General features: G+C 60.7%; 1 protein-coding gene across 1 annotated transcript; it reads left to right on the top strand.

Moving 5' to 3' along the window:
• The first annotated feature begins 52 nt into the window (after nucleotides 1-52).
• On the top strand, nucleotides 53-15858 carry ZMAT2 (zinc finger matrin-type 2). The gene is made up of 6 exons (XM_054168687.1): nucleotides 53-149; nucleotides 6730-6823; nucleotides 7903-8026; nucleotides 9975-10048; nucleotides 12418-12563; nucleotides 14855-15858. The coding sequence occupies exons 1-6, from the start codon at nucleotides 132-134 to the stop codon at nucleotides 14996-14998; spliced, it is 600 nt and encodes a 199-aa protein (XP_054024662.1). The 5' UTR covers nucleotides 53-131; the 3' UTR covers nucleotides 14999-15858.
• The last annotated feature ends 11650 nt before the right edge of the window (nucleotides 15859-27508 follow it).

Genomic DNA, 27508 nt, shown 5'->3' on the forward strand with positions numbered 1-27508 from the left:
CACTCGCTGGTTCCTGGCGGGCACTCGCTGGTTCCTGGCGGGCACTCGCTGGTCCTGGCGGACTGCCTCGCTTTACGGCCGGGCCGCCGCGGCGCGACAGTTGCCGTTCCCTTGTCGCTCTTACCGTCAACATGGCGTCGGGCAGCGGGGTAGGTGCCGGAGGCGGAGCCGCGCCCTCCGCCTTCTCTTTCGCTCGGGAAGCTTCGCGCCGGGTCGGGGATGGGGCAGGGGTGGCTGGGCCCGCTCTGGAGGGGCAGGCGGCGGCAGGGGTCGCTCCGCGGCGGCCCGGCCGCGCTCGGGGCCTGTTGCTAGGCCGGGCCGCGGGGGAAGGGAGCCCGCGGGTGGGGACGCGGCGGGGCCGGGGATGGTCAGGGGCGCTTGGGGCGGCCCTGAGCCGGCTTTTCACACTACTGTGCCCACTGGGTGTGGGCGATTGGGGCACCCTGAGAAGCCGCGGTGCCTTCGGGGCCGGGAAGGGAGTGGATCCGCTGCGATCTCTCCGTCCTGGGGTCAGGCGTCCCCCGTGGGGAGCCTCTGTTTCAGCCCGGCAGTGTGGGGAGATCCGAGCCTGCCCAAAGCCCTGCCTGGTGGGGGCTGAAAGGGAATTCTGGAGATGATTTAGTCCAGCGCCCCCAGCCACACGAGGCTCACCCACGGCAGGTTACAGCCCCCAGGGTGCTCACTTGCCGTAAGCACCCCTTGGGGTGGGAGCCCATCCTTGGGGCCTCCTGGAGCTGGATGATGCTGTGTGCAGGCAGCTTCCTCCTTCCCTTTCTCCTCCTGTCTTGCCCCAGTGCTTTTCAGCCCCTTTGGGAAGAGGTTCCCTGTTTCTCACCTGGCTCTTGCACTGTCCTGCTGGAGCTGCTGCTTGTTGCCCCCTGCTCTGCACAGAGGAGCTGCCCACTCTGATGGCTTCAGTGTGACTTTCTTGGCGCTGTGCCATTGGTTTAGCCTGGCAGTGGGGTCTTCCTTCATGGACCCCACAGGATTTGGTGCTGGGAATGCCAGGATGAGATGGGTGAGATGGATGGTGGTGGTGTAGCCTAACTGGAGAGCCAGACTGGATGAAACACCTCCAGGCTTTCAGCTTTCTTCCCTGACCTTGCCTTAACTGGAAGCCACTTGGTGAGGAGTGAGGGAGGCTGAGTGAGGCCAGGAGCAGGATGCCTGCATGGGGGTGAGCTGGGGGCTGTGGTTTGAGCTGCTGCTGGTTGTGCTCCTGCTTGACTGAGCCACACTTGAGCCTCCTGTGTTACTTTGTAGGCTTTGGTGGTGAGGCTGGGCAGGGGGTGGGGGTGGTGAGGCTGGGCCAAGGGGTGGGGGTGGTGAGGCTGGGCAGGGGTTGGTGAGACTGGGCAGATCAGTGCTGTGGCTTGGAAGGGACCTCCAGAGGGAGCAGGAGGCTCAGGGGCTCTCCTGGATTTTAACTTATTGGTTATTTGGGGAATGCTTTCTCTCACCCAGAACAGTTCTTAGGTAAAGATCTCAGGGCTTGCAGCCACCTCAGCATCCACCAGAGCAGTTCAGAACAGTTCCTCCAGATAATGCCTAGCCAAGATCTTAATGTGTTTAATTTCTTTCCCTGTGCCTGGGTGAAGGAAATTGGGAAATGAACTGGGAAAGACTCTGTCCTTTATCCATCAACTCACAGAATGGTTTGGTTGGAAAAGGCCTCTGAGCTCATCCAGTCCAACCAGCAGCCCAACCCCACCATGGCCACCAAACCATGGCCCCAGGTGCCATGGCCATAGGGTTCCTGAACACCTCCAGGCATGGGGACTCCACCACCTCCCTGGGCAGCCTGGGACAGTCCCTGACCATTCTGGCAGCAAAGAAATCTTTCCTCATCTCCAACCTGAGCCTCCCCTGGCACAATTTCAGGCCATTTCCTCTCCCTCTCTCGTCTGAGAGTGGGGAGCAGAGCCCAACCCCCAGCTCACTGCAGCCTCCTCTCAGGGAGCTGCAGAGAGCAATGAGGTCTCCCTCAGCCTCCTCTTCTCCACACTGAACACCCCCAGCTCCCTCAGCTGCTCCTCCCCAGCCCTGTTCCCCAGACCCTTCCCCACCTTTGTTGCCCTTCTCTGGCTCTGCTCCAGCTCCTCAATGTCCTTCTTACAGTGAGAGGTCCAGAGCTGACCCCAGCACTCAAGCTGTGGCCTCCCCAGTGCCCAGTCCAGGGGCACAATCCCTGCCCTGCTCCTGCTGCCCACACCCTTGCTGCTCCAGGCCAGGCTGCTGGTGGTCTCCTTGGCCTCCTGGGCACAGGGAGAGGGAAGCAGCAATTCAGTGGCCTCCTTCCTGGCCTCCCACCAGCCACCTACACGTGAGAGTCAGTGCAGGAGAGCCAAGCCTCTGGAAGATGCCCCCAGACATTCATTCACACTCCCTGGTATTTCCTTTCCTGTGGCTGGGGAGTGCTCACAGAGCCTCTTCCTGACTTGTTTCAAGTGCTTCAGAAGCTGTGGGGATCCATGAGATGTCTCCATGCCTCCCCCAGGCCTTCCCACTCCTAGCAGTGGTTGTTGGTTCCAGCTGAAGGATTGCTGGAGGAAGGAACATTAAATGGCTCTGCTGCTGCTGCTGCTCCAGCCTGGGATGGGATTTATTGCCTTGGCAGTGTGATTAGATTCCTGATTTGGTTGAGTGGAGAAGGCAGTGTGGAGGGTGGGGGTGGAGGGAGTCCTTCCTTCCCTGAGGTGCTTTAAAATACACCCAGCCTGGTTGCTTTAGAAGGGAACTGCCAGCTCCCTGCTGCCCTGCCCAGAGAGAGACAGCAGAGACCTGAGCTACAAACCCTGCCCAGGGGGGAAGAGGCTGAGCTGCATTGCTGAGAGGAGTCTGGGCTGGGACTGGGCTTCCTCTCCAGCCACTTCTGCTCTCACTGCTGGTGGGGGGCTAAAATCTTAAGCAGGTTGGGGCTGTTCAGCCTGGAGAAGAGAAGGCTCCAGGGAGACCTCAGAGCAGCCTCCTGAAGGGGGGCCAGGAGAGCTGGGGAGGGACTTTGGACAAGGGCTGGGAGTGATAGGATGAAGGACAATGGCTTGGAGCTGGGAGAGGGGAGACTGAGACTGGAGAGGAGGAAGAAAGTCTTGGCAGTGAGGATGAGGAGACATTGACACAGGCTGCCCAGGGAGGCTGTGGCTGCCTCCTGCCTGGAGGTGTTCCAGGCCAGGCTGGATGAGGCCCTGAGCAGCCTGGGCTGGTGGGAGCTGTCCCTGCCCAGGGCAGGGGGTTGGCACTGGCTGAGCTTTGAGGTCCCTTCCAACCCAACCATGCTGTGACCCTTTGCCCCCTGGAGAGCTCAGGCTTTGTGTTCTTCAGTGCTGGCCTCACCTGAATTCACAGAGCCACAGAATGCTGTGGCTTGGAAGGGACCTCCAGAGGCCCTCCAGTCTGAGCCCCCTGCAGTCAGCAGGGCCATCATCCACCAGAGCAGGCTACTGATAGCCACATCCAAACCAGCACTGAAGGGTTCCAGGGATGAAGCACCTCCCCCCTCTCTGGGCAGCCTGGGCCAGGCTCTCTCCCCAGCTCCTTGCCCAAACCTTCCTCCTTATACCCAATCCAGAGCCACCCCCCTTCAGTTCACCACCACCAGCCCTTGTCCCATCAGCACAGGCCCTGCCAGACAGCCCATCCCCATCCTTCCCAGGGGCCCACCTCAAGGTCTCCCTGGAGCCCTCTGCCCTCCAGACTGAGCAGCCCCAGCTCTCCCAGCCTGCCCTCACAGCAGAGATGCTTCTCTTTCCACTGGGGCCACCTCCTGTCTGCTGTCCCCCAGACTCCTGTGGATGCACCAAAGAGCCTTGTGTGGAGCACCAGGAGCTGCCTGCCCAGGGCCTCCACTGGCAGCAGTTCCCAGGTTCCCCATGCCCCTCTCCACCTCCACTGCTGCTGCCAGGCTCTTTGCTCATTCTCAGCCTTGTTGACCACAGTTCTGCAGCTCCTGAGGGGCTGCAGTTGCCTCTTCAAATATTCAGGAGCCAAGTTTCAGGTGGATTTGGTCCTGAGTGAACAACAAAGGCCCTCTTCAGTCCAGGCCAAGTGCCTCACTTCCCACAGCACCCTCCTGGAGCAGCTGGCTGCTCATGGCTTGGATGGGGGGGAGGCTTTGCTGGGTTGAGAGCTGGCTGATGGCCATGCCCGAGGTGTGGTGGGCAGTGAGTTAACTCCAGTTGGTGGCTGGGCACCAGTGGTGTTCCCCAGGGCTCAGTGCTGGGCCAGCTGTCTTCAGTACCTGGGTGAGGGCTGGAGGCACCCTCAGGCACTTTGCAGAGGACACTGCATTGGGTGGGAGTTGATCTGCCTGAGGGCAGCACCAGAGGTGTCCTCCAGGGCTCAGCACTGGGCCATTCTCTTCCATGTTTTTATCAATCATCTGCATGAGGGGAGTGAGACACCCACAGAGGCTGGCTGGGGGCACCAAGCTGGGTGGCAGTGCTGACCTGCTCTGCAGAGGCTCTGCAGAGGGACCTGGCCAGGCTGCAGCCATGGCTGAGGTCAGAGGGGTGAGGTTCAACAAGGCCCAGGGCTGGGTGCTGCACTTGGGGCACAACAACCCCAGGAAGGCTCCAGGCTGGAGGCAGAGGGGCTGGAAAGTGCCCAGCAGAGAAGGCCCTGGAGGTGCTGGGTGACAGCAGCTGGAGAGGAGCTCAGGGGGTGCCCAGGTGGGCAAGAAGGGCAGCAGCAGCCTGGCCTGGAGCAGCAATGGTGTGGGCAGCAGGAGCAGGGCAGGGATTGTGCCCCTGGACTGGGCACTGGGGAGGCCACAGCTTGAGTGCTGGGTTCAGCTCTGGGCCTCTCACTCCAAGAAGGTCATTGAGGAGCTGGAGCAGGGCCAGAGAAGGGCAGAGAGGGTCTGGGGAACAGGGCTGGGGAGGAGCAGCTGAGGGAGCTGGGGGTGTTCAGTGTGGAGGAGGCTGAGGGAGACCTCATTGCTCTCTGCAGCTCCCTGAGAGGAGGCTGCAGTGAGCTGGGGGTTGGGCTCTGCTCCCCACTCTCAGGTGAGAGAAGGAGAGGAAATGACCTGAAATTGTGCCAGGGGAGGCTCAGGTTGGAGAGGAGGAACAATTTCTGTGCTGCCAGAGTGGTCAGGGACTGTCCCAGGCTGCCCAGGGAGGTGGTGGAGTCCCCATGCCTGGAGGTGTTCAGGAACCCTGTGGCCATGGCACCTGGGGCCATGGCTTGGTGGCCATGGAGGGGCTGGGCTGCTGGTTGGACTGGGTGATCTTTAGGAGCTTTGCCAACCCAAACCATTCTCTGGCTCTCTCCTTTGTGCTGTGGTTTCACAGCACACTCAGCTTGGTGACTGCAGGGGCCTCAGAGCAGGCCCTGTGGCCCAGCCTGCTGCTGTGTTGGCAGCAGCCTCTGCACAGCTCTTGTGGTGTCTGAGGGTTCCAGCTGGGCTTGGAGGCTTGGCTTTAGCCACAGAGGGCTTTGTGGAACCTGCTGCTGGCTCAGCTGGGCTCCTCAGGTGCCACCTGCAAGCTCCTGGCTCGGCAGGGTGAGCCCTGTGCCCGGTGTGCCAGGCAGGGCCTGGGTGACCGTCTCGGGAGGGAGGAAGCTCACCCCACTGCTCTTCTCAGGGCTTTGAGAGCCTTCCAGAAGGAGCAGGGCTGCTCCTGCTGGGCCTTGTCCTAAGCTGCAGCCTTCATCCTTAGGTGTGAAGGCAGAGGGCAGGGGAGGCTCAGCCTGCACTGACCGCTGAGGGCTTCCACTGCCCCCCAGGCCAGAGCTGGGTGGGAGTCCAGGAGCATTAACCCTTGGTGTGTCCCCAGGGCCACTAACCCTTGGTGTCCCCCCAGGACCCTTGGTGTCCCCCCAGGGCCACTGACCCTTGGTGTCCTCCCAGGGCCACTAACCCTTGGTGTCCTCCCAGAACCCTTGGTGTCCTCCCAGGACCCTTGGTGTCCCCCCAGGGCCACTAACCCTTGGTGTCCCCCCAGGGCCCTTGGTGTCCCCCCAGGGCCCTTGGTGTCCTCCCAGGACCCTTGGTGTCCCCCCAGGGCCACTAACCCTTGGTGTCCTCCCAGAACCCTTGGTGTCCTCCCAGGACCCTTGGTGTCCCCCCAGGGCCACTGACCCTTGGTGTCCCCCCAGGACCCTTGGTGTCCCTTCAGGACCCTTGGTGTCCCCCCAGGGCCACTAACCCTTGGTGTCCCTTCAGGACCCTTGGTGTCCCCCCAGGGCCACTGACCCTTGGTGTCCCCCCAGGGCCACTGACCCTTGGTGTCCTCCCAGGACCCTTGGTGTCCCCCCAGGGCCACTAACCCTTGGTGTCCCCCCAGGACCCTTGGTGTCCCCCCAGGGCCACTAACCCTTGGTGTCCTCCCAGAACCCTTGGTGTCCTCCCAGGGCCACTAACCCTTGGTGTCCCTTCAGGACCCTTGGTGTCCCCCAGGGCCACTGACCCTTGGTGTCCTCCCAGGGCCCTTGGTGTCCTCCCAGGACCACTGACCCTTGGTGTCCCCCCAGGACCCTTGGTGTCCCCCCAGGACCCTTGGTGTCCCCCCAGGACCACTGACCCCTGGTGTCCTCCCAGGGCCCTTGGTGTCCTCCCAGGGCCACTAACCCTTGGTGTCCCTTCAGGACCCTTGGTGTCCCCCCAGGGCCACTGACCCCTGGTGTCCTCCCAGGGCCCTTGGTGTCCTCCCAGGACCCTTGGTGTCCTCCCAGGACCACTGACCCTTGGTGTCCTCCCAGGGCCACTAACCCTTGGTGTCCTTCCAGACTAAGAACCTGGACTTCCGCCGGAAGTGGGACAAGGATGAGTATGAGAAGCTTGCAGAGAAGAGGCTCACAGAGGAGAGAGAGAAGAAAGATGGTGAGTGGAGAACTGACCATGGGCAGGGCAGGAGACCCTGAGCCTAACCTGAGAGAGAGCAGCTGGCAGTGAAAGCCTGGGGAGAGCCAGCAGCAGCTGGAGGCTGGCTGCTCCTTTCTGCCCTGCTTGCCACCAAAGGCTTTGGCACAAGCAGTGACAGAGAAGCTTTGCCTCTCTCTGTTCTTTGTGGGGGGAGAGGAGAAATCAGCCCCTGCAGTTTTGGAGATCTCACCTCAATGTCCTGCTTGGAGTGAGGGCCCCAAAAGGTGTGGACCCACCAGTGCCCAGTCCAGGGTGACAATCCCTGCCCTGGTCCTGTAGGTCACCAAATCAGAGCTGGAAGTCCCTCAGGATCTAACAGGAGCAGGGAATGGTGAGGAGGAAATGATTCCTTTACTGATTCAAAGGAAAAGCTGCAGTTCCTGCATGAGTTATGTAGCCCCTGGCAGATGCTTTGTGAACACTAGGGACAGGCCAAGGATTGAGCCCTGCCTGGCAGGCACTGGTGAGGCCACACCTTCAGTCCTGGGGTCAGTTTTGGGGCCCCTCACTCCAAGAAAGACATAGAGGAGCAGGAGCAGGGCCAGAGAAGAGCAACAAGGCTGGGGAAGGGTCTGGGGAACAGGGCTGGGGAGGAGCAGCTGAGGGAGCTGGGGGTGTTCAGTGTGGAGGAGGCTGAGGGAGACCTCATTGCTCTCTGCAGCTCCCTGAGAGGAGGCTGCAGTGAGCTGGGGGTTGGGCTCTGCTCCCCACTCTCAGGTGAGAGAGGGAGAGGAAATATCCTGAAATTGTGCCAGGGGAGGGTTGGGTTGGAGAGGAGGAACAATTTCTGTGCTGCCAGAGTGGTCAGGGACTGTCCCAGGCTGCCCAGGGAGGTGGTGGAGTCCCCATGCCTGGAGGTGCTCAGGAACCCTGTGGCCATGGCACCTGGGGCCGTGGTTTGGTGGCCATGGTGGGGTTGGGTTGCTGGTTGGACTGGATGAGCTCAGAGGCCTTTTGCAACCCATCCTGTGGTCCTGTGGATCCCCCATGCCAGGCTGGAGCTCTCCTGCTGAGCCCTCTGGGGTTGTGTGTTTCAGGCAAGCCAACTCAGCCTGTCAAAAGGGAGCTGCTGCGGCACCGCGACTACAAGGTGGACCTGGAGTCGAAGCTGGGCAAGACCATTGTCATCACCAAAACCACCCCTCAGTCAGAGATGGGAGGGTAGGTGCTTGCTGGCCTTCCTCTTGCAGCCTCAGGGTTGTGCTGGTGGCCCCAAGGGGCTGTGACACAGCAGTGAGCTCTCAGGGTGGTGGTTTCCTCCTGGGGGCTGCTTTGGGCTACACCAGAGTGGGATCTTCTGGGGCCAGGTATGGAAGAGACACAGCAGGCTGAGCCCCCCTGACCCTGGCTGCAGGAGCAGCTGAGGCAGATGTCTGCTGCCTGCTGGGCTTTGCTGGCCAGGAGGCCTCCTTCTCCTGATGCTTGCTTTGGATATCTGTGTGCTGGGAAGGGGAGGAACATCCAGCCCCTGTCCTTAGGGATGATGTTTGGCCACTCTTTGTGTGGATCATGTTCAGCCAAAAGATGAAAGGGCTCCTGGCTCATCCTAACCAATCCAGAGGCTGAAAAAGAAGACACTAAGCTGTTAATGTCACTGTCACAGCCATGGAGATGTGCAGTCCTGAGCAGCATCCAATGGGGGCAAGTGCTGCCCCAGGCTGGGTTTTGGCAGCAGGGAAGCCACTTCTCTTTGATGTCTTCTTCCATGAGCTGGGTGAGGGGATGGAGGCACCCTCAGGCAGCCTGCAGATGACACAAAACTGGGTGGCAGTGCTGACCTGCTGGAGGGTCAGGAGGATCTGCAGAGGGACCTGGCCAGGCTGCAGCCATGGCTAAGGTCAGAGGGGTGAGGTTCAACAAGGCCCAGGGCTGGGTGCTGCACTTGGGGCTCAACAACCCCAGGAAGGCTCCAGGCTGGGGGCAGAGGGGCTGGAAAGTGCCCAGCAGAGAAGGCTCTGGGGGTGCTGGGTGACAGCAGCTGGAGAGGAGCTCAGGGGGTGCCCAGGTGGGCAAGAAGGGCAGCAGCAGCCTGGCCTGGAGCAGCAATGGTGTGGGCAGCAGGAGCAGGGCAGGGATTGTGCCCCTGGACTGGGCACTGGGGAGGCCACAGCTTGAGTGCTGGGTTCAGCTCTGGGCCTCTCACTGCAGGAAGGATATTGAGGAGCTTGAGCAGGGCCAGAGAAGGGCAACAGAGCTGGGGAAGGGTCTGGGGAACAGGGCTGGGGAGGAGCAGCTGAGGGAGCTGAGGTTGGTTAGTGTGAAGGAGGCTGAGGGAGACCTCATTGCTCTCTACAGCTCCCTGAGAGGAGGCTGCAGTGAGGTTGAGCTCTTCTCACAAGGAACAAGAGACAGGACAAGAGGCAATGGCCTGGAACTGTGCCTGGGCAGGTTTATGTTAGCCATGAGGAACAATTTCTTCCTCTAAAGGGCTGCCAAGCCCTGGCCCAGGCTGCTCAAGGCAGTGCTGGAGTCTCCATTTCTGGAGGGGTTTGAAAGCCATGGAGAAGTGGAGCTGAGGGCCATAGTGGATTGGTGACCTGGCAGTGCTGGGGTAAAGGTTGGGCTCAGTGACCTTAAAAGTCTCTTTCAACCAAAATGATTCTCTGATCTACTCCATGTTTCTAACAGCTCCTGAGGTGGGCAGAGGGCTCTGCTGCTGGGAGGCAGTGAGGGTGGGGGCCAGACAAGAGCCTTCAGCCAGCTGCTGTTTGAGCTGTGTGGCCAGGGATACCTCAGAGCAGCCTTCCAGTACCTGAAGGGCTCCTGGAGAGCTGGGGAGGGACTTTGGACAAGGGCTGGGAGTGCCAGAATGAGGAACAATGGCTTTGAGCTGGGAGAGGGGAGACTGAGACTGGAGATGAGGGAGGAATTGTTGGCAGTGAGGCTGGGGAGACACTGGCACAGGCTGCCCAGGGAGGCTGTGGCTGCCTCCTGCCTGGAGGTGTTCCAGGCCAGGCTGGATGAGGCCTTGAGCAACCTGGGCTGGTGGGAGGTGTCCCTGCCCATGGCAGGGGGTTGGCACTGGGTGATCCTGAGTGTCCCTTCCAGGCCAAGCTGCTGTGTGGTGCATGGTCTCTGCTTTGCAGCTGATGTTTCCTCTCTCCTGCAGGTACTACTGCAATGTCTGTGACTGTGTGGTGAAGGACTCCATCAACTTCCTGGATCACATCAATGGCAAGAAACGTAAGGACCATTCCTGCAGGCCTGGGGGGGGGTTGCAGAGGTGGCTGAGAGCTGCTGCAGTGCCCAGGGCTGCTCACTTCATAGATTCCCAGGCTGGTTTGGCTGGGAAGGGACCTCATGAGGCCCTCCAGTCCAACCCTCCTGCTGTCAGCAGGGACATGCCCAACAGAGCAGGCAGCTCAGAGCCCCAAACATCCTGACCTGCAATGGTTCCAGGGCTGGGCCAGCTCCCACCTCCCTGGGTAACCTGGGCCAGGCTCTCACCACCCTCAGAGTCAAACATTTCTTCCTTCACACACCACCAGTGTCTGAGGGCAGGGCACTTAGACTGGGGACAAAGTGTGCTCTGGAGACCAGGATGGGGATCAGGTGTGCTCAGGAGAGCTGTGGAGGTGCTGCCTTTATCTCCTGGCACTTCCAGGGTGCTGGACCACTTTCATGGCAGAAGCCCAGCAGAACTAATGAGTGGTTTACCCTGGATAGGAGCACTTGGTGGCCTCCCTCAGAGGGTCCATGATGCAGGCAGCCCAGCATCAGCAGCTCCTGATGTCTGCTCTGAAAGTCTGGCCTGGGGCTTCTTTCCAGCACCAAAAGCTTTGAAGATGTCCTCAGCTAGGACACAGACTTGGACTCACTTTTGGATCAGCTGTTTCTCTTTGTGGGATCTGAGTGTGGAGCTGAAACCCAACTGCTCTTGAAGGCTCCAGAGCTTGTAGCAGAGCTCACAAGGGTGGAGGCCACACTGAGGGGGAGCAGAGACAGGAGTGGAGCAGGATGAGCCTGGAGCTGGCACCAGCAGTGTGGTGTGGTGGTGCTGTCCTCTACCTGTCTGTGGTTCTCTCCACTCTCCCATACATAAAGGGAGGAGAAAGGAGATCCCAGTTCACCAGTCTGATCCCTGACTGGATAACCTGGAGAAGAGGACACTGCCCCCACTGAGCTGATGGATTCCTGGCTGTGGGCATCACTCCTCCCTGGGCTGTTCAGAGAGGGGGAGAAGGGCCCCCTGCCACACTCCTAGCACATTGTTCTGCTCCTGAAGGTCATTGGAGTCCTCCTGGGGAAGGCAGCAGCAGGTCCCTTTACACAAAGGGGGTGATGGACATGATCCAGGCCTGCACCCTCAGCTGCTTGACCCTTTGAGGGGTGGAGGTTCAGAGCAGGAGCTGAGGGTCAGGTTTGTGTAGCTGGGAAAAGAAGCCTCAACGTGTTGCAGCTCTGTGCTTCTGTGTGACCAAGAGGGGGACACTAAAGTGCCACCTCAGAGTCTTGGAACCACAGAACTGCTGAGGCTGGAAGAGACCTTTGAGACCATGAAGTCCAACCACTCATCCAGAGCTCCCAGTCCCACTGCCACTGCCCCACATCCCTCAGCACCACAGCCATGCAGCTTTGAAACACCTCCAGGGCTGGGGACTCCACCACCTCCCTGGGCAGCCTGCTCCAATCCCTGACCACTCTTGCAGCAAAGAAATTTTTCCTCATCTCAAACCTAGCCCTCCCCCTGGCACAGCTTGAGGTCATTTCCTCTTGTTCTGTCATTTGTTGCATGTGAGAAGGGCCAAACTCCCTCCTGGCTCCAGCCTCCTCTCAGGGAGCTGCAGAGAGCAATGAGGTCTCCCTCAGCCTCCTCTTCTCCACACTGAACACCCCCAGCTCCCTCAGCTGCTCCTCCCCAGCCCTCTTCTCCAGACCCTTCCCCAGCTCTGTTGCCCTTCTCTGGCCCTGCTCCAGCTCCTCAATGTCCTTGGAGTGAGAACTGAACCTAGCACTCAAGCTGTGGCCTCCCCAGTGCCCAGTCCAGAGGCAAAATCCCTGCCCTGCTCCTGCTGCCCACACCATTGCTGCTCCAGGCCAGGCTGCTGCTGCCCTTCTTGCCCACCTGGGCACCCCCTGAGCTCCTCTCCAGCTGCTGTCACCCAGCACCCCCAGGGCCTTCTCTGCTGGGCACTTTCCAGCCCCTCTGCCCCCAGCCTGGAGCCTTCCTGGGGTTGTTGTGCCCCAAGTGCAGCACCCAGCCCTGGGCCTTGTAGAACCTCACCCCTCTGACCTCAGCCATGGCTGCAGCCTGGCCAGGTCCCTCTGCAGAGCCTCCTGACCCTCCAGCACACCAACTGTGCCACTCAGTTTGGGGTCTCCTGCTGACTGTCTGAGGCAGCCTCCCTCCCCTCGTCCGGACGCCTGCCGCAGCGCTGGGGGAGGTCAGCTTGGAGCGCTGAGCCTCCTGCATGGATGTGGCCTGGCCCCAAAAGCTGCCTTGAGGGGATGTGTGGCTGGCAGGCAGAGGTTGCTGTGCTGTGCTGGGGCCTGGGGTCAGGGCCAGCAGAGGTGGGTGTCTGGACACAGCTGTTGCCACTGCTCTCTTCCAGACCAGAGAAACCTGGGCATGTCCATGCGAGTGGAGCGCTCCACGCTGGACCAGGTGAAGAAACGCTTTGAGGTGAACAAGAAGAAGATGGAGGAGAAGCAGAAGGACTATGACTTTGAGGAGAGGATGAAGGAACTCCGTGAGGAGGTGAGTCTGGGCAGTGGCTGATGAAGCAAAGCCCTCCCAGAAGCCTGTTCTGTGAGGAGATCAGCTCTGGTTCCTGACCTTGTCCCACAGAAGCCTTTTTCCTCTTCCCATTGGCTTCTCAGCTACTCCATCAGTGGCTTTTGTTTCATAAATCCATTCACAGCATGGCTTGGCTTGGGTTGGGTTGGGTTGGGTTGGAAGGGAACTTGATGATCCAGTTCCAACCCCCTGCCATGGGCAGGGACACCTCCCAGCAGCCCACGTTGCTCAAGGCCTCATTCAGCCTGGCCTCCAGACAGGAGGCAGCCACAGCCTCCCTGGGCAGCCTGTGCCAGTGTCTCCCCAGCCTTCCTGGAAAGAATTTCTTCCTCTTCTCCAGTCTCAATCTGCCCTCCTCCAGCTCAAACCATTGTCCCTCATCCTGACACTCCCAGCTCTTGTCAGAAGTCCCTCCCCAGCTCTTCTGGAGTCCCTTCACGTACTGGAAGGCTGCTCTGAAGGTGTCCCTGGAGCCCTCTTTGCTTCAAACTAAACACCTCCAGCTCCCTCAGCTGCCCCTCCCCAGCCCTGTTCCCCAGACCCTTCCCCACCTTTGTTGCCCTTCTCTGGCCCTGCTCCAGCTCTTCAGTGTCCTTGCAGTGAGAGGCCCAGAACTGAACCCAGCACTCAAGCTGTGGCCTCCCCAGTGCCCAGTCCAGGGGCACAATCCCTGCCCTGCTCCTGCTGCCCACACCATTGCTGCTCCAGGCCAGGCTGCTGCTGCCCTTCTTGCCCACCTGGGCACCCCCTGAGCTCCTCTCCAGCTGCTGTCACCCAGCACCCCCAGGGCCTTCTCTGCTGGGCACTTTCCAGCCCCTCTGCCCCCAGCCTGGAGCCTTCCTGGGGTTGTTGTGGCCCAAGTGCAGCATCCCATACCCTCAGCTTTGTTCTCTGAGAGAGAAGCTTCTGACAGAGGAGTTTCTCTGGATGCTTCTCCCTCAGCAGTCACAGCTAAACATTAGCAGGAGCTGCCTGTTGGGTCTGCTTGGTCAGACTGAGCTTGGGTCCACCCCAGGCTCCCTTGCTGGGGCACAGTGATGTGCTGGGCCCCACTGGGGTGAGGTGGCAGCAGCCCTGTGCCCTTGCAGCGCCAGGGGCATGGCAACCCAGGGATCAGCAGCAGCTTCTGGTGGAGCTTCCTGCAGGGCATGGCTGTCTTCTGCTGCTGTGGCTCAGTGGACACTGATGGGACTGGCAGGGGCAGTTGCTAAGTCGGGAGCCAGAGCCATGCTTCTGCATGGCCCAGTCCAGGGCTGGCACCGCTCCAGGGCTTGTGATCCTCACAGAGCAAACTGCTTTGATTAGAGCAGTGCCAGCTCTGGTGCCAAGCTGCCCACCCCTGAGCTGCTCAGAGCTTCAGCTTCGGTTCCAGTGAGCAGCTGTCACTCTGTCAGGCCCAAAGCCAGCAGGGCATCACCACCCCCAGAGCTGGGCATGGCAGCAGGGAGAAGCCTCCTGCTCCCGGAGCAGCTCCTGGCCTCGGCCTTGGCTCCAGGCAAAGCTGCTGGTGGTTGAGAGAGGTTCATGAGGCTCCATCTGGTGTGGTGGGAGACTGCTCTTGGGGTGCTCTGGAGACTGGAGAATGTCCTCCTGGGACACCACAGGCCAGGAATTCACAGCGTGGTAGGGATTGGAAGGGACCTCTGGAGATCATCCAGGCCAACCCCCTGCCCAGGCAGGGGCACCTAGAGAGGGTCACACAGGAACACATCCAGGGGGGGTTGGAATCTCTCCAGGGATGGAGACTCCACCACCTCTGTGGGCAGCCTGCTCCAGGGCTCCAGCATCCTCACAGTAAAATTCCTCTTCATGTTCAGATGAACTTCTGATGGTCCAGTCTGTGCCCACTGCCCCTTGGGCTGGCACTGGGCACCACTGAACAAAGCCTGGCCCCCTCCTCCTGCCACCCGCCCTTTGAGCATTGATCAGCACTGATCAGATCCCCCTCAGGCTGCTCTTCTCCAGGCCAAACAGCCCCAAGTCCCTCAGCCTTTCCTCACAGAGATGCTCCAGGTCCCTCAGCATCTCTGCAGCCCTTTGCTGTGCCCTCTCCAGGTCAGTCCCTGCCCTCCCTGCCCTGGGCAGCACAGTGCCGGCCCCAGGGCTCCAGCTGTGGCCTCGCCAGGACAGAGCAAAAGGCTGCGTCCCTTCCTTGGGATGCTGGTGGTAGGACCTGCATGAGCTGTGTGGCATTTCCCAGCGTGACCCAGCTCAGAGAGCTGACATTTTGCTGTCCTGTGCCTTTGCTGCAGGAGGAGAAGGCCAAGGCCTACAAGAAGGAGAAGCAGAGGGAGAAGAAGAGGCGGGCAGAGGAGGAGCTGACGCTGGAGGAGGACGACGAGATGGCAGCCGTCATGGGCTTCTCCGGCTTCGGCTCCACCAAGAAGAGTCACTGAGCAGCTCAGGGCTCTCCTCTTGCCTGTTTGAACCCAGGGGACTCTGCATAGCTCTTACCAGGACTTGGCTGAGGACTGCTCCCCAGAGGTCCCAGTAGAAGTTGGCCGGAGGAACGGAGAAGCAGCTCCAGTCCCTCCTCGTGCAGCAGAGCAAGCCCCGCCTGTCCTTAGCTCCCCAGCTCCTTCTGTGTCCTAGATCTGGCTGCTCAGCACCGCTGCCTTTGTGTGTCACGGAGGTGCCACCATCCTGTGCAGGTGGCCTGGCTGGGGCTGACTCTCTGTCACCCTGGGCTCGCCGCTCCAGGCCCTGGCTGCCCTGCGCCTTTGCAGCGGTCGGGGTTGGGGTCACACGCAGCAGGGAGCAGTGCTGAGCCCCCCTCCCTGTGTCCATCTGGCTTGTGCTGAGCAGAGCTGGGCCGGGGCTGGGGTCTGCATGGGGGTCTGGGTCACCTGAGCTTCCCCCTGTGCCTGCTGTGCAGGGGGCAGCTCCCTGCTTTCCCTTGTGTTTCGTCCCATAGCTGTGGTGAGCGGGAGAGGGGCCGCGCGGGCTGCCAGAAATAAAGAGGGGGTTTTAATGAGGCCTCTGCCAGGGCTCTGGAGCCTTCCTTGCTGCCACAGCCTCCCTGGTGCCTCCTCAGCTGGGCAAGACTCCTGGGGACCTTGCTGGAGGCAAAGGTTTGTGGCCTCCTCTCTCTGGGCTCAGCTGCCAGCTGCCCTTGTTCCTGGCTTTGTAAAGGCAGCCTGGGAGTGGGTTTGGGAACAAGGGCAGGAGCAGCAGAGTGGGATGGGAAAGGAGAAGGAAGGGAAAGGAGGAGAGGATGGGAAAGGGAAAGGAGAAGATGAAAAGGGTAAGAGGATGGGGAAGGAAAAACGGGAGAAGGGGAAGGAGGAGAAGTAGAATGGTATGGACAAGGAGAAGGGGATGGGGAAGGGGACGGGAAAGGGGAAGGGAGAGGAGTGGGGGTGGGAAAGGGGAAGGGGATCAGGAAGGGAAAGGGGATGGGAAAAGGGATGGGATAGGAGAAGGGATGGGAAATGGACAGGGGAAGGGGATGGGGATTGGGCATGGATTAGGGAAGGGATGGGTGAGGAAAAAGGGAAGGGGGTGAGGATTGGAGATGGGGTGGGAGAAGGGGTGGGAAAGGAAAAAGGGAAGGGGATGAGGATTGGAGATGGGGTGGGAGAAGGGGTGGGAAAGGAAAAAGGGAAGGGGATGAGGATTGGAGATGGGGTGGGAGAAGGGGTGGGAAAGGGACAGGGGAAGGGGGTGGGAAGGGAGCTGCGTTCCCTGCAGGCAGCCCCAGGGGCAGCCGGGCTGGGTTCCAGCAGGTACCAGTCGGTGCGGGGCCGTTTGTCTCCTGCCTGCTGCCTGTCAGAGTCTCCTCACCTCTGCCCTTCCCCAAACCCACTCCATCTCTGTTTTTATTTACCTCAGCCAAACCTTGGGTGACTCATTCCCGTCCCCAGGCAGGATTTATGTCCTGCCTGCCTGGCTCTTCCTCGCCCTGCCTCTGGCTGGTTATTGATGGGCTCCTTGCTCATGCCCTTCCCGGGGCTGCCCGGCGCGGAGCCTGCCGCGCTCGGCTCGCTTCTCCCTGCTGTATCCAGAACAAATCCTGTAACGCTGGGGCCGCTGTTTTAATTCCTTAATCTTAGCCTGCTGACAGCTTCATTGCCTCGGGTCTTTCCGCTTCGATTCAGATTATAATCCCCGCTGAAGACGCCGCTGAAATGATCTAGAGCCAGTCAGCCCCAGCTGTCCTTGGAGCTCTGACCCTTTTAACTCGGCGAGCCTTGGAGTTGGGCGAAGGCTCCCTGCGAGCGCGCCGGAGCTGAAGGGCAGCTTTCATTCCAGCCACGTCCCCAGCGCGGCTCAGACGTGGCTCCAGCTGAATGGGAGAGAGGAGAGGCTGTGCCTCGGTGCCCTGCGGGCTGTGCAGGGGACGCTGCCGCTCTCTCCTGCGCATTCGAAGTTTAGGATGGCTCAGGGAAGATTTTCAGCAGCAGCCATTTTAGCCCCAGCGTGGATCTGCAGGCACACACACGGAGCCCTGCTGCGGGCACACGGAGCCCTGCTCTGGGCACACAGAGCCCTGCCGCAGAGTCCTGCCACAGAACCCTGCTGCGGGCACACAGAGCCCTGCTGTGGGCACCCAGAGCCCTGCTGCGGGCACCCACAGAACCCTGCCACAGAGCCCTGCTGCGGGCACCCACAGAGCCCTGCCACAGAGCCCTGCTGCGGGCACACAGAGCCCTGCTGCGGGCACCCACAGAACCCTGCCACAGACCCCTGCTCTGGGCACACAGAGCCCTGCTGCGGGCACCCACAGAGCCCTGCCACAGAGCCCTGCTGTGGGCACCCACAGAGTCCTGCTGCAGGCACCCACAGAGTCCCGCTGTGGGCACCCACAGAGCCCTGCCACAGAGCCCTGCTGCGGGCACCCACAGAGTCCTGCTGCAGGCACCCACAGAGTCCCGCTGTGGGCACCCACAGAGCCCTGCCACAGAGCCCTGCTGCGGGCACCCACAGAGTCCTGCTGCAGGCACCCACAGAGTCCCGCTGTGGGCACCCACAGAGCCCTGCCACAGAGCCCTGCTGTGGGCACACAGAGTCCTGCTGCGGGCACCCACAGAGCCCTGCCACACAGCCCTGCTGCGGGCATCCACAGAGTCCTGCTGCAGGCACCCACAGAGTCCCGCTGTGGGCACCCACAGAGCCCTGCCACAGAGCCCTGCTGCGGGCACCCAGAGCCCTGCTGCGGGCACTCACAGAGCCCTGCCACAGAGCCCTGCTGTGGGTACACAGAGTCCTGCTGCAGGCACCCACAGAGTCCCGCTGTGGGCACCCACAGAGCCCTGCCACAGAGCCCTGCTGCGGGCACCCAGAGCCCTGCTGCGGGCACCCACAGAACCCTGCCACAGAGCCCTGCTGTGGGTACACAGAGTCCTGCTGCAGGCACCCACAGAGTCCCGCTGTGGGCACCCACAGAGCCCTGCCACAGAGCCCTGCTGCGGGCACCCAGAGCCCTGCTGCGGGCACCCACAGAGCCCTGCCACAGAGCCCTGCTGTGGGTACACAGAGTCCTGCTGCAGGCACCCACAGAGCCCTGCCAGAGAGCCCTGCTGCAGGCACCCAGAGCCCTGCTGTGGGCACCCAGAGCCCTGCTGCGGGCACCCACAGAGCCCTGCTGCTGCAGCCCCAGCTGGGGGTGTGGTGCTGGGCGAGGGGCAGAGCTTGCCCTGCACTCTGCCCTTTTCCATAGCCATGTTTGGCTTGGGAAAGACCTCCAAGATTTAGGGTGTCAGGGAGTGATAGGACTGGGGGGAATGGAACAAAAGCTGGAAAGGGGTAGATTGAGATTGGATGTGAGGAAGAAGTTCTTCCCCATGAGGGTGGTGAGAGCCTGGCACAGGTTGCCCAGGGAGGTGGTGGCAGCCTCATCCCTGGAGGTGTTTGCAGCCAGGCTGGATGTGGCTGTGAGCAGCCTGCTGTAGTGTGAGGTGTCCCTGCAGGGGGGTTGAATCTGGATGATCTTTGAGGTCCCTTCCAACCCTGACAATTCTATGACTCTATGATTCTGTGGTCACTGAGTCCAACCTTCAGCCCAGCACCACCATGGCCACTAAACAATGTCCCCAAGGCTCCAGGGAGACCTCAGAGCAGCCTTCCAGTACCTGAAGGGGCTCCAGGAGAGCTGGGGAGGGACTTGTGACAAGGGCTGGGAGTGCCAGGACCAGGGACAATGGCTTTGAGCTGGATTTAGGTTGGACATCAGGAGGAAGTTCTGCACAGTGAGGCTGGGGAGACACTGGAGCTTGTTGCCCAGGGAGGCTGTGGCTGCCTCCTGCCTGGAGGTGTTCCAGGCCAGGCTGGATGAGGCCCTGAGCAGCCTGAGCTGGTGGGAGGTGTCCCTGCCCATGGCAGGGGGTTGGCTCTGGATGATCCTGGAAGGACCTTCCAATCCAACCCATTCCATGGTTCCATGATCCATTAATGGGATTCCTCTGGGGGAAAGCCTGCCATGGCCAAACCCCAGCCCGGGGCTGTCTGCATGCTCGGGGCCTCTGTGCTGCTGCTGCTGCTGCCGCGGGTCCCAGCGCTGGGGCTGCTCTCACCAGGGGCCCCCAGCTCGTCGCAGGGGCAGCCTGCTGGGAGCAGTGGTGTGCAGCAGCAGATCCCAGCTCTCCCTGGATTCCCAGCAGCAGCGGGAGCTGCCTCTAGCCAAGGATGAAAAGCTGCTTTCATGGGAGGAAATAATGTTTAGAGAAAAGACAGATGATGTTCCCTGTCTTAACCCTTTGCTCCCACTGCTGCTCGCTGCTGCCCTGGGCTTTGAGCCCTTTCTTCCCGCTGCAGTGGTGGCTCTCTGTGGCTCTTCATCAGCCCTCACCACCTCCACACTGAGCTGGGAGATTGGACGTGCCCAGAGGGGTCAGGGCTTTGGGTTTTCATTGGGAACAGGGAGGCCTCATCTCTGCAGCTCCCCTCCCTGCTGCCCCCCACCAGCAAACAGGGCCTGAGTGCCCTGTGCCTGATGGTTCCCACCTCATCCACCCCCCATCGAAGGCGACAGGAGATCTTCCAGCAGCTGGAAGTTGAATCTTGCAGAGTTAGGAGGGGAGCTTCTCACAGCTCCCACACCCAGGCTGGGGCATCCTGCCTGGTCTACAGCATGAGAGTGCCCTGAGGCACCTGGAGCCAGCTGGGTGCTCAGTGCCTGGGCAGAGGGTGCAAGGTTCTGCCCTGGCCACAGAACAGTTCCTTGTGGCTCTGAGGACCTGGAGGAAGGATCACCTGGTTCAGGAGATCTACCTGCACAACCTCCATCCCAACCAGGCTGGTGACCATGCTCAGCCTGAGCTGGACTGCAGTTTCATCCCATGAAATACTGCTGGCATCATTTGGAGAGGCACTTGGGTGTCACAGCAGGCCCCAGAGCAAACACAGATCTGTCTTGTCCCCAGCACTCCTCTCCCAGCTGTCTTCTTCCCCAGCCCCATCCTGGGAGGGAAGGGTGAAGCCCCATGGGGGAGCTGAGCACTAACACCCACAGTATGAAACTGTCTTATCTTCCCCTTCCCCTCTCCTCCCCTTCCCCTCCCTTCCAAACCACCTTCCCCTTGCTCTCTTCAGGTCCTGCTCAGGACTAGAGCAGCAGCAGCCAGATCCAGCCCAGCATTCCAACCACCCCAGTAAATCACCTGGAGTGACCCTGGAGGAGCAGGGGTGCCAGGCTGGCCCTGGCCATCCCCCAGCCTTGCCCATTACCTGCTTCAGTGCCTTTTCTGAGCAAGAAGCCCCAGGTTTTGAGTGACTGGCACCGGTTTTACATCCTGCTCTCCTGAAAGAGAGGTTTAAGAGCTTGGCAGGAGCTGCAGTCCTCCCACTGCTCAGGCCATAAGCTACTGCTGCCCCAGTTAGGCAGCCACTCTTGCCATCATGAAGCCAACAACAACCATAGGCAATATCCCAGCAAGCTTCCCGTTCCTGCTCCGCTCTGACCCAGTGTGGTGGTGCCAGGAGGATGTGCCACCAAGCCCCTGCTCTGCTGGGGACAGGCTGTGAGACTCCTGGGTCTCCTACATGTCTTCAGCCAACCTTCTGCTGCAGCCCTGGAGCCAGTATCCCGGAGTCTCTATCCCTGAGCCTGTATCCCTGCCTCTCCCCAGCGCTGTGGATGCTCTGTTGCCTCCATCAGTCACCCCCTGGCCCAGCAGGTTCTGCTTTCCTCGTGTGAGGGGACCAGGAGTGCCCAGGGGAGAGCCTGATCTGTGCAAGGGCAAAGGTTGGGGCTGGTGTCACAGAATCACAGGGGCTGGAAGGGACCTCTGGAGATCATCCAGTCCAACACTCTGGCCAAAGCAGGATCACCTAGGTCAGGAGCAGGAAGGAAGGGATCCAGGAGACTGAAACAGGGGAAGGTAGAGACTTGGAAGAGGTGTCCCAGGGCTGGGAGGTGTTTGCTTCCCATCTGGAGCTTGGTTAGGAACCATGGACACTGTGTTTTCCAAAAGGGCCAAGCAGGGAGTGAGGGACCAAGGGTGGTGCTTGGTCTGGAGACCTCAGCAAGTTGGGCTGCTCTCCACACACTCAGGACTTGAGGCTGAGCCAGAGGTTGAGAGGGAAGCAAACTGGGAGGAAGGAGACGAGCCCAGTGGCTTGCCCCCACAATTCCTGTTGGATCTGCCAGCCAGGCCGGGGTGGGCTGGAGGGTTGCTGGATGGTTTCTACTGGGCTGGGTGCTCCGACTCCTGAGCTAGGGGGAGGGATTCCTTTGTCACAAGTGAGATAAAAAAACCCATCCCCAGCCAGAGAACAAACAGCTCCGGGCTGCAGAAGGCAGAGAGCGAGATGCAGAGAGGGTGGTGGGGAGGAGCAGGGAGAGCATGGGGCCAGGGGCCAGGCAGGAGGTTTCCTGGGGACCGGCGCTCTCGGGGCAGGTTCCTGCCGCTGGCTGCTCACCGGCAGCAGCATTTCGCCGCCTCACGCCTGCTCCCCGGCGCCAGCTCCGCAGCGCTCAGCTCCCGGGGGTGGGGTTCGGGGCTGCGGGAATATGGTCCCTGCTCGGAGAGCCTGTGATCTGCCAGGGAGCCCGGCGGGCACTGCCAGCCCTTTGTTCCTCCTTCTCTTTCTTTTCCACCTTCAGATTTCTTTCTAATTTTTTTTTTTTTTCGCTCTTGCTCTGCTCCCAGCCTGCTCTGTATGCAGAGCTTCCCTCCCCCTTTCCACCCACAGTTCCTGTCTTGATTTTCCTTCCCCTCTACAAATATGTGCTCCTCAGGCTCCTTATCCTCCCTGCCCAGCTCCCCCCCCCGCCATCAGCGTTGCCTCCTCAAACTTCTTCTTTATTTTTTTGCCTCCCTTGCCCCCTCTGCCTCTTTTCCCACAGGCCCTCCCTGGTCCCTTCCCCTGCCCTCTCCTCTCCCTTCTCTCCATCCCTCCTGCTCCGTCTCCCCTTCCCTGACAGTTTGGGGGGAATCTGTCTGTGTCAACACACCAGCTCCATTATTTATTGGCTGAGTGGAGCGAGGTCCTCCACTCCTCTGTGATTGTCTGGAGATCAAAGCAGTTGCTGATGGCAGCTTTGCCTTCTCCCAGCAGAACACCCCCCACCCCCACCCCCCAGCTCCACGCTCCCACCCTCCCGGGGGAGTCGGGTGCCTGTCGACACCCTGGATGACTGATCTCCCAGACAGGCAGGAAAGAAGTAGGGCTGGTGGGGGAGAAAAGGGAGACCTGGAGGAGCTGCAGAGCTCCCAGGAATGTGTGGGGATGTTGGGGGTTGTCTCAGGGGGGAAAACAGAGCTTGCTAGGGGCTAGGGGAGGGTGGGATGGTAGATGTGGTCCTGGGAATGGGGACAGAGAAATGAAGTGAAAGGAGGGATGAGGAAGCAGGAAACGTCCCTGTAGCTGTCCAGGACTGGAATAATTGGAGTTTCTTCTCCAGAGACACATCCCCAGAGATCCAGGACAGCTCCAGAGAAGCAGAGGGCTAAAAACCAGGAAGAGGAACAGAGGAGAACATGCCTGGCCCTGCCTTTCCCTCCTGTGAGACACTGGCACAGGCTGCCCAGGGAGGCTGTGGCTGCCTCTTCCCTGGAGGTGTTCCAGGCCCAGCTGGATGAGGCCTTGAGCAACCTGGGCTGGTGGGAGGTGTCCCTGCCCATGGCAGGGGCTTGGAACTGGATGAGCTTTGAGGTCACTTCCAACTTAAACCATTCTATGAATTTATGAAACAGAGACGGGAGAGGGGGGAGGAGAGGAGAGGTTCAGGGAGAGGGAGAGGGAGAGGGAGAGGGAGAGGGAGAGGGAGAGGGAGAGGGAGAGGGAGAGGGAGAGGGAGAGGGAGAGGGAGAGGGAGAGGGAGAGGGAGAGGGAGAGGGAGAGGGAGAGGGAGAGGGAGAGGGAGAGGGAGAGGGAGAGGGAGAGGGAGAGGGAAGTTTTCAGGTTGTTTGGGTTAATGTTAAGGTTACAGCTCCTTCTCTGGAGCCTTTTGTGAGCTGACAAGATGCTTCCTTGTGGCTCCAGGAAGGAACAGGTCAGATTCCTCTCCATGTGAGAGGAGAGCTGCAGTAGTTTGTCATTTGAGGGAGGCAAAGTCAACTGGAACCTCCCCAGAGCCAGCCTTCCCCTTTCATGGAGACCCACTGGGGAGCTTAGGCTTTATGAAGCCAAATCTTCTGCTCCACATGGATCTGCAGGCACCAAGAGACACAGACACCACCAGCAGTTGTGAGAGCTCCTTCCCCTCACTGCCCAGTGCATGAAGCTGCCTCAAGCTCCTCACTGTCCCGCCATGCCCAGCACTTCCTCCTTGTGCCACCTCCCTGCCTCTGCCATCGAACCTCTGCCAGCTTCTTTCTGCAGGTAGCTGAGGAGTTCCACTCACACCTCTCCTGTGAGGCATTTTCCAAGCCTTAGATCACTTTTTTCCCCAATCTTCTCTCAAAACTTCAGGAGCAGGCACTGTGCACAGCGTGCCAACATCAGTCACACTGCTGCCTGTCAGAGGAGGGCTGGCACCTCCTCCCTTCCAAAGCCTCTGCTCTTCCCCCATGCCAGCACCACGCTGCTGCCCACCTTTGCTTTCCTGCTCATGCTGCCCCTTCCTTCTCAGCCCTTCCCAGAGGAGACATTCCCACAGGACACTTCAGTGGGGAGAGCTTATAAGAAGACACCCAGGGCAATAGCAGTCCCAGCTCTGAAGACAAGGGGGACACAGCTCTTGTGCTTTGGTTCCAAGGTCTCTTCCTTCAAGAGGAACAAGATGCCGTCCGTGAAAGCAGCTCCTTTTGCAAGCTTGGGCTTGCAAGAAGATCCTCTTCTCTGAAGCAGGGGCAGAGATGTTGGCTCCCTGAGCTGCCAGTGAAGTTTGTGTCCTACAGGGAGCCAGAGTGGGCTCACCCAGAAGCTGAGTGCGACAGCACACACACACACACACACACACACCCCGGTCCTGATCATGGCCACAGAGCTGAGCCTCAGCCTCCAACTGTCTTAGGCAGAGAGGTTGTGGGATTCTTGTGTTTCTGTCCAAGAAGGTGACCTTGAGTTGGTCACCTCAGCTACATTTTCTCATCTACAAACCACATGGAGCTTGAGGAGAACTTTATCAACACACACCAGCTCCAAACCTGCCTGGTGTTGAAAGATCTACCCGCACTGCTGCTGAGGAAGAAGAAGATGCTGATGGCACCCATGCACCTTGCAAAACACAGCCCCCAGACTTAGGATTTACAGTGGGAGTGGAGCCTCAGCTCCATCATTGCTCACACCTCACTGCTGGGCAAAGCATTTGTGATAAGAAATGGCTCCTTGACCAACACAGGACCTCACCTTCTTGAAGCCAAGGCTCTCTGGGCAGTGATCTCCCTCACCCTGGTGGCCACTTCACCTCTGCTCAGTGTAGGCTGCTACAGATTGGGGCTTTTGGAGAGGGACTTTTTAGTAGGGCCTGTGGTGATAGGACAAGGGGCAATGGTTTGAAAGTAGAGCAGGGGAGATGTAGGTTGGACATTAGGAGGAAGCTCTTGGCTATGAGGGTGGTGAGACACTGGAACAGATAAAACGTGGATGCCTCTTCCCTGCATGTATTTCAGACCAGACTGGAAGAGGCTTTGAGAAGCTTGGGCTAGTGGGAGGTGTCCCTGACCATGTCAGGGAGGCTGGAACTGTGTGAGCTTTAGGGTCTCTTCCAACCCAACCCATTCAGTGATTCTATGAAGTCACAGTGCTTGGAACCTCTGGAGGTTCCTGGTGCATCCAGGCTCAGAGCAGGGCTGGGAGGTTGCTCAAGAGGATGTCCAAGGCTGACAATTCCTGCCTCATGCTGCTCCCAGTGTTCTGTCCCCCTCACATCGAAGGTTTTTACCTTAATATCTAACAAAAATGTCCCCTCTCCAGCTTGTGCTTGTAGCTCCTCATCCTGTCCTTGAGCGTGTCTGAAGGGAGCTCAGGCACGTCCCCTGATTTCCATCCCAGCACCCAAGAGCAGGCAGAGTGCTCCACCAGCCTGACAAACACACGAAGCCAGCCAACATCTCCTTCAGGGCACTGCTTCTTCCTCCCGAGGGAAGGCAGGGAGCCAGAGCTGGGGAAGGAAGGAGCAGAGATTCCGAGCACCCTGCTGCTCAGAGCTTGATGGCTTCAAAGCCCCAGCCCCCAGTGCCTGACCCCGCGCAGGCCATCGGGGAGTGACTGAGCAGCCGTGGGGCCAGGGCTGCTGTGATCTTCAGCCAGGAGAATCCCTTCCTGCCGCGGTGTCCCTCCCGGGCGCCGCAAACTAAAAGTGCTCTGGCTCCCAGAGAGGAGGGAGCAGCGGAGCCCACACGCTCGGCTGGGCAGACTGGTGCCGTGGGGAGCTGGGGGAAGGGACGTGTGGTCTGGCAGGGACAGCTCCTCTGCCAAGCCCTTCTGCTGCCCCGCGGCACAGTGGGCAGCAAAACGGAGCGACGGTGGCGGCTGGGCAAGGCTCGGTGCCTGCGGGCAGCGGGGTGACAGTCCCCCAGCCCTCTGCTCTCTGCGTGACTTTTCCGAGGCGGCTCAACCTGCGGCATCTCCTGCTACATTCCCACCCTGATCTCTCCGGCTGGCCTTGCCAAGGCACATCAGCGCTGACCTGCGGCAATCGGCCACCCGCCTGCCTCTGCCAAGACATTTCAGACTCCCCCCCCCCGCCTCGCTTCTTCTACCTTCCAGTGTCCTCCAGAAACAAGCTCCTAGCTGCATCCTGATTCGTAGAATCACAGAATTGTTTCAGTTGGAAAAGACCTCAGAGATCATCCAGCCCAACCACCAACCCGACACCACCGGGGCCCTCAAACCATGGCCCCGAGAGCCGGGGGCTGGCAGGTGGATGCTTCCCTGCCTCACACGAGGGCACTTAAAACCAATAGGACATGAAGTGGGGTGTTAGGGGGGTGCCAGACTGCTCCCGTGCCACATCCCCCACCCTGCTGTCACCCTCCTCTGCGCAGCCCGCCTTTAATACGACTGGATTGTGGATCCCCTGTGCCTATGCAGCACACTCAGCCTGTGCCAGTTCCTTCAGGAAAGGGACCCTCAGAGCAAGCCTGTGTCCCGCCTTGAGCCCCCCCCCCCCCCCCCCCCAAACTCTTGACCTTGATCTGCTGGGATCATGGGGACTGGGGAGGGGCAGAAGGAGACACCCAGGTTTGGGGAGGTGATGAAAAGGAGCAGGATGGAGTTATCCTGTGACTTCCCTCAGGGGAGGGAAGCAAGGTTGGGGGCCATGGATCCTCTCCCAGGGAGGCAGCGACGGAGAGCTGCGGGGGGCTGGGGGGAGCACCTCCGAGCAGAGCCGGAAAAGGGCAGGCAGGGGCGGACAGGGGCCGGGACGGGCACGGACCCTGCCGGCAGCGGATAGCACCTAGGGAGGGGTGGAGAGGGAACAGAAAAAAAAGGGGCGAAAGACGCTCCGATGGTTCCCGAAGCGCACTCGGTTGGAGACGGGAGAGGACCTCGGGAAAGGGAGAAGACGACCCCGAAAATCCCTGTGACCGGTGCCCGCCTCTGGCCTGAGCAGTCGCCGGGGGGCTGCGCGACCAGTACCCGCCCCAGCCCTCCCAGCCCCGGGCGCTGCAAGGCGGGGAGCGGGGGACAGAGCGGGGTTTTGAGCGGGTTATTGTGGAATGAGAAACGGATCGGGGCGGGGAGAGGGGGTGACAAAGATGACATCGGGGTGGCCCCGGCGTGGTCGGGCTTCACTTACCGGGAGCTGTCCCGATTCCGCCCGAGCCCGCGCGTGATCCACCCGCGACGCACCTTCCCCCACCGCCCCCTGCGGCACCTCCCCGGGCCACGTCCCGCCTGGGTCTCTCTGCCCTCCCCGGGGCCAAATCCCCTCTCCCCAGCCCTCCAGCCCCGCCGCCTCCTCCGCTCTCTCGGTCGTCCCTGGATCCTGCCTCCCACGCGTGTCCCCGCGAGGAGCGGGGTGGGGGGGAGCCGGTTGGGACCGGCTGTTCTCTTCCCACCGGGGACCGGGAGACAGAGACAAAGGCGGTGAGATATCAGTGCGGGGCTAAAGCCGCCCCGAGCCCCGCCGAGCCCTTAACGAGATCGTTAGGGGATTATCTGCGCCCTGAGCAGCCCCGGGTCCGGGGGGGTAGCGGCCGCCCCGTCCCGTTACCGAGCGCCCCCCGGGGACGGCGCCGGTGGGAGGCGACGCGCGGAGCTGCCCAGGCGAGGCGGCAGCTGCAGCCCGGTCTGCGGGGAGAACGGATCGGCAGGCAGAGGGACCGTGATCGGTAACGGTGAGAGGGGCGGAGGTTGGGAAGATCGCGGGGGGCTCGGTCTGTCCCCCTCCCGGGGGCTGGGACGTGGAGACACGATCGGCGGCTCGGTCCGCGCTCACCTTCCGCGGGGGGCGGAAAGTTTGTGCCCGCGGAGGGGAGCCACCGCGAGGTGGGGGCAGATTTTGGGGTCCCCGGCGGGATCGTACCCCAAAGGGGCTAATACGGGGGTGCCCGGAGGGGGGGAAGCGGAATTAG

This window comes from Dryobates pubescens, chromosome 16 (genome assembly GCF_014839835.1).
Source record: "Dryobates pubescens isolate bDryPub1 chromosome 16, bDryPub1.pri, whole genome shotgun sequence".
Lineage (NCBI taxonomy): Eukaryota > Metazoa > Chordata > Aves > Piciformes > Picidae > Dryobates > Dryobates pubescens.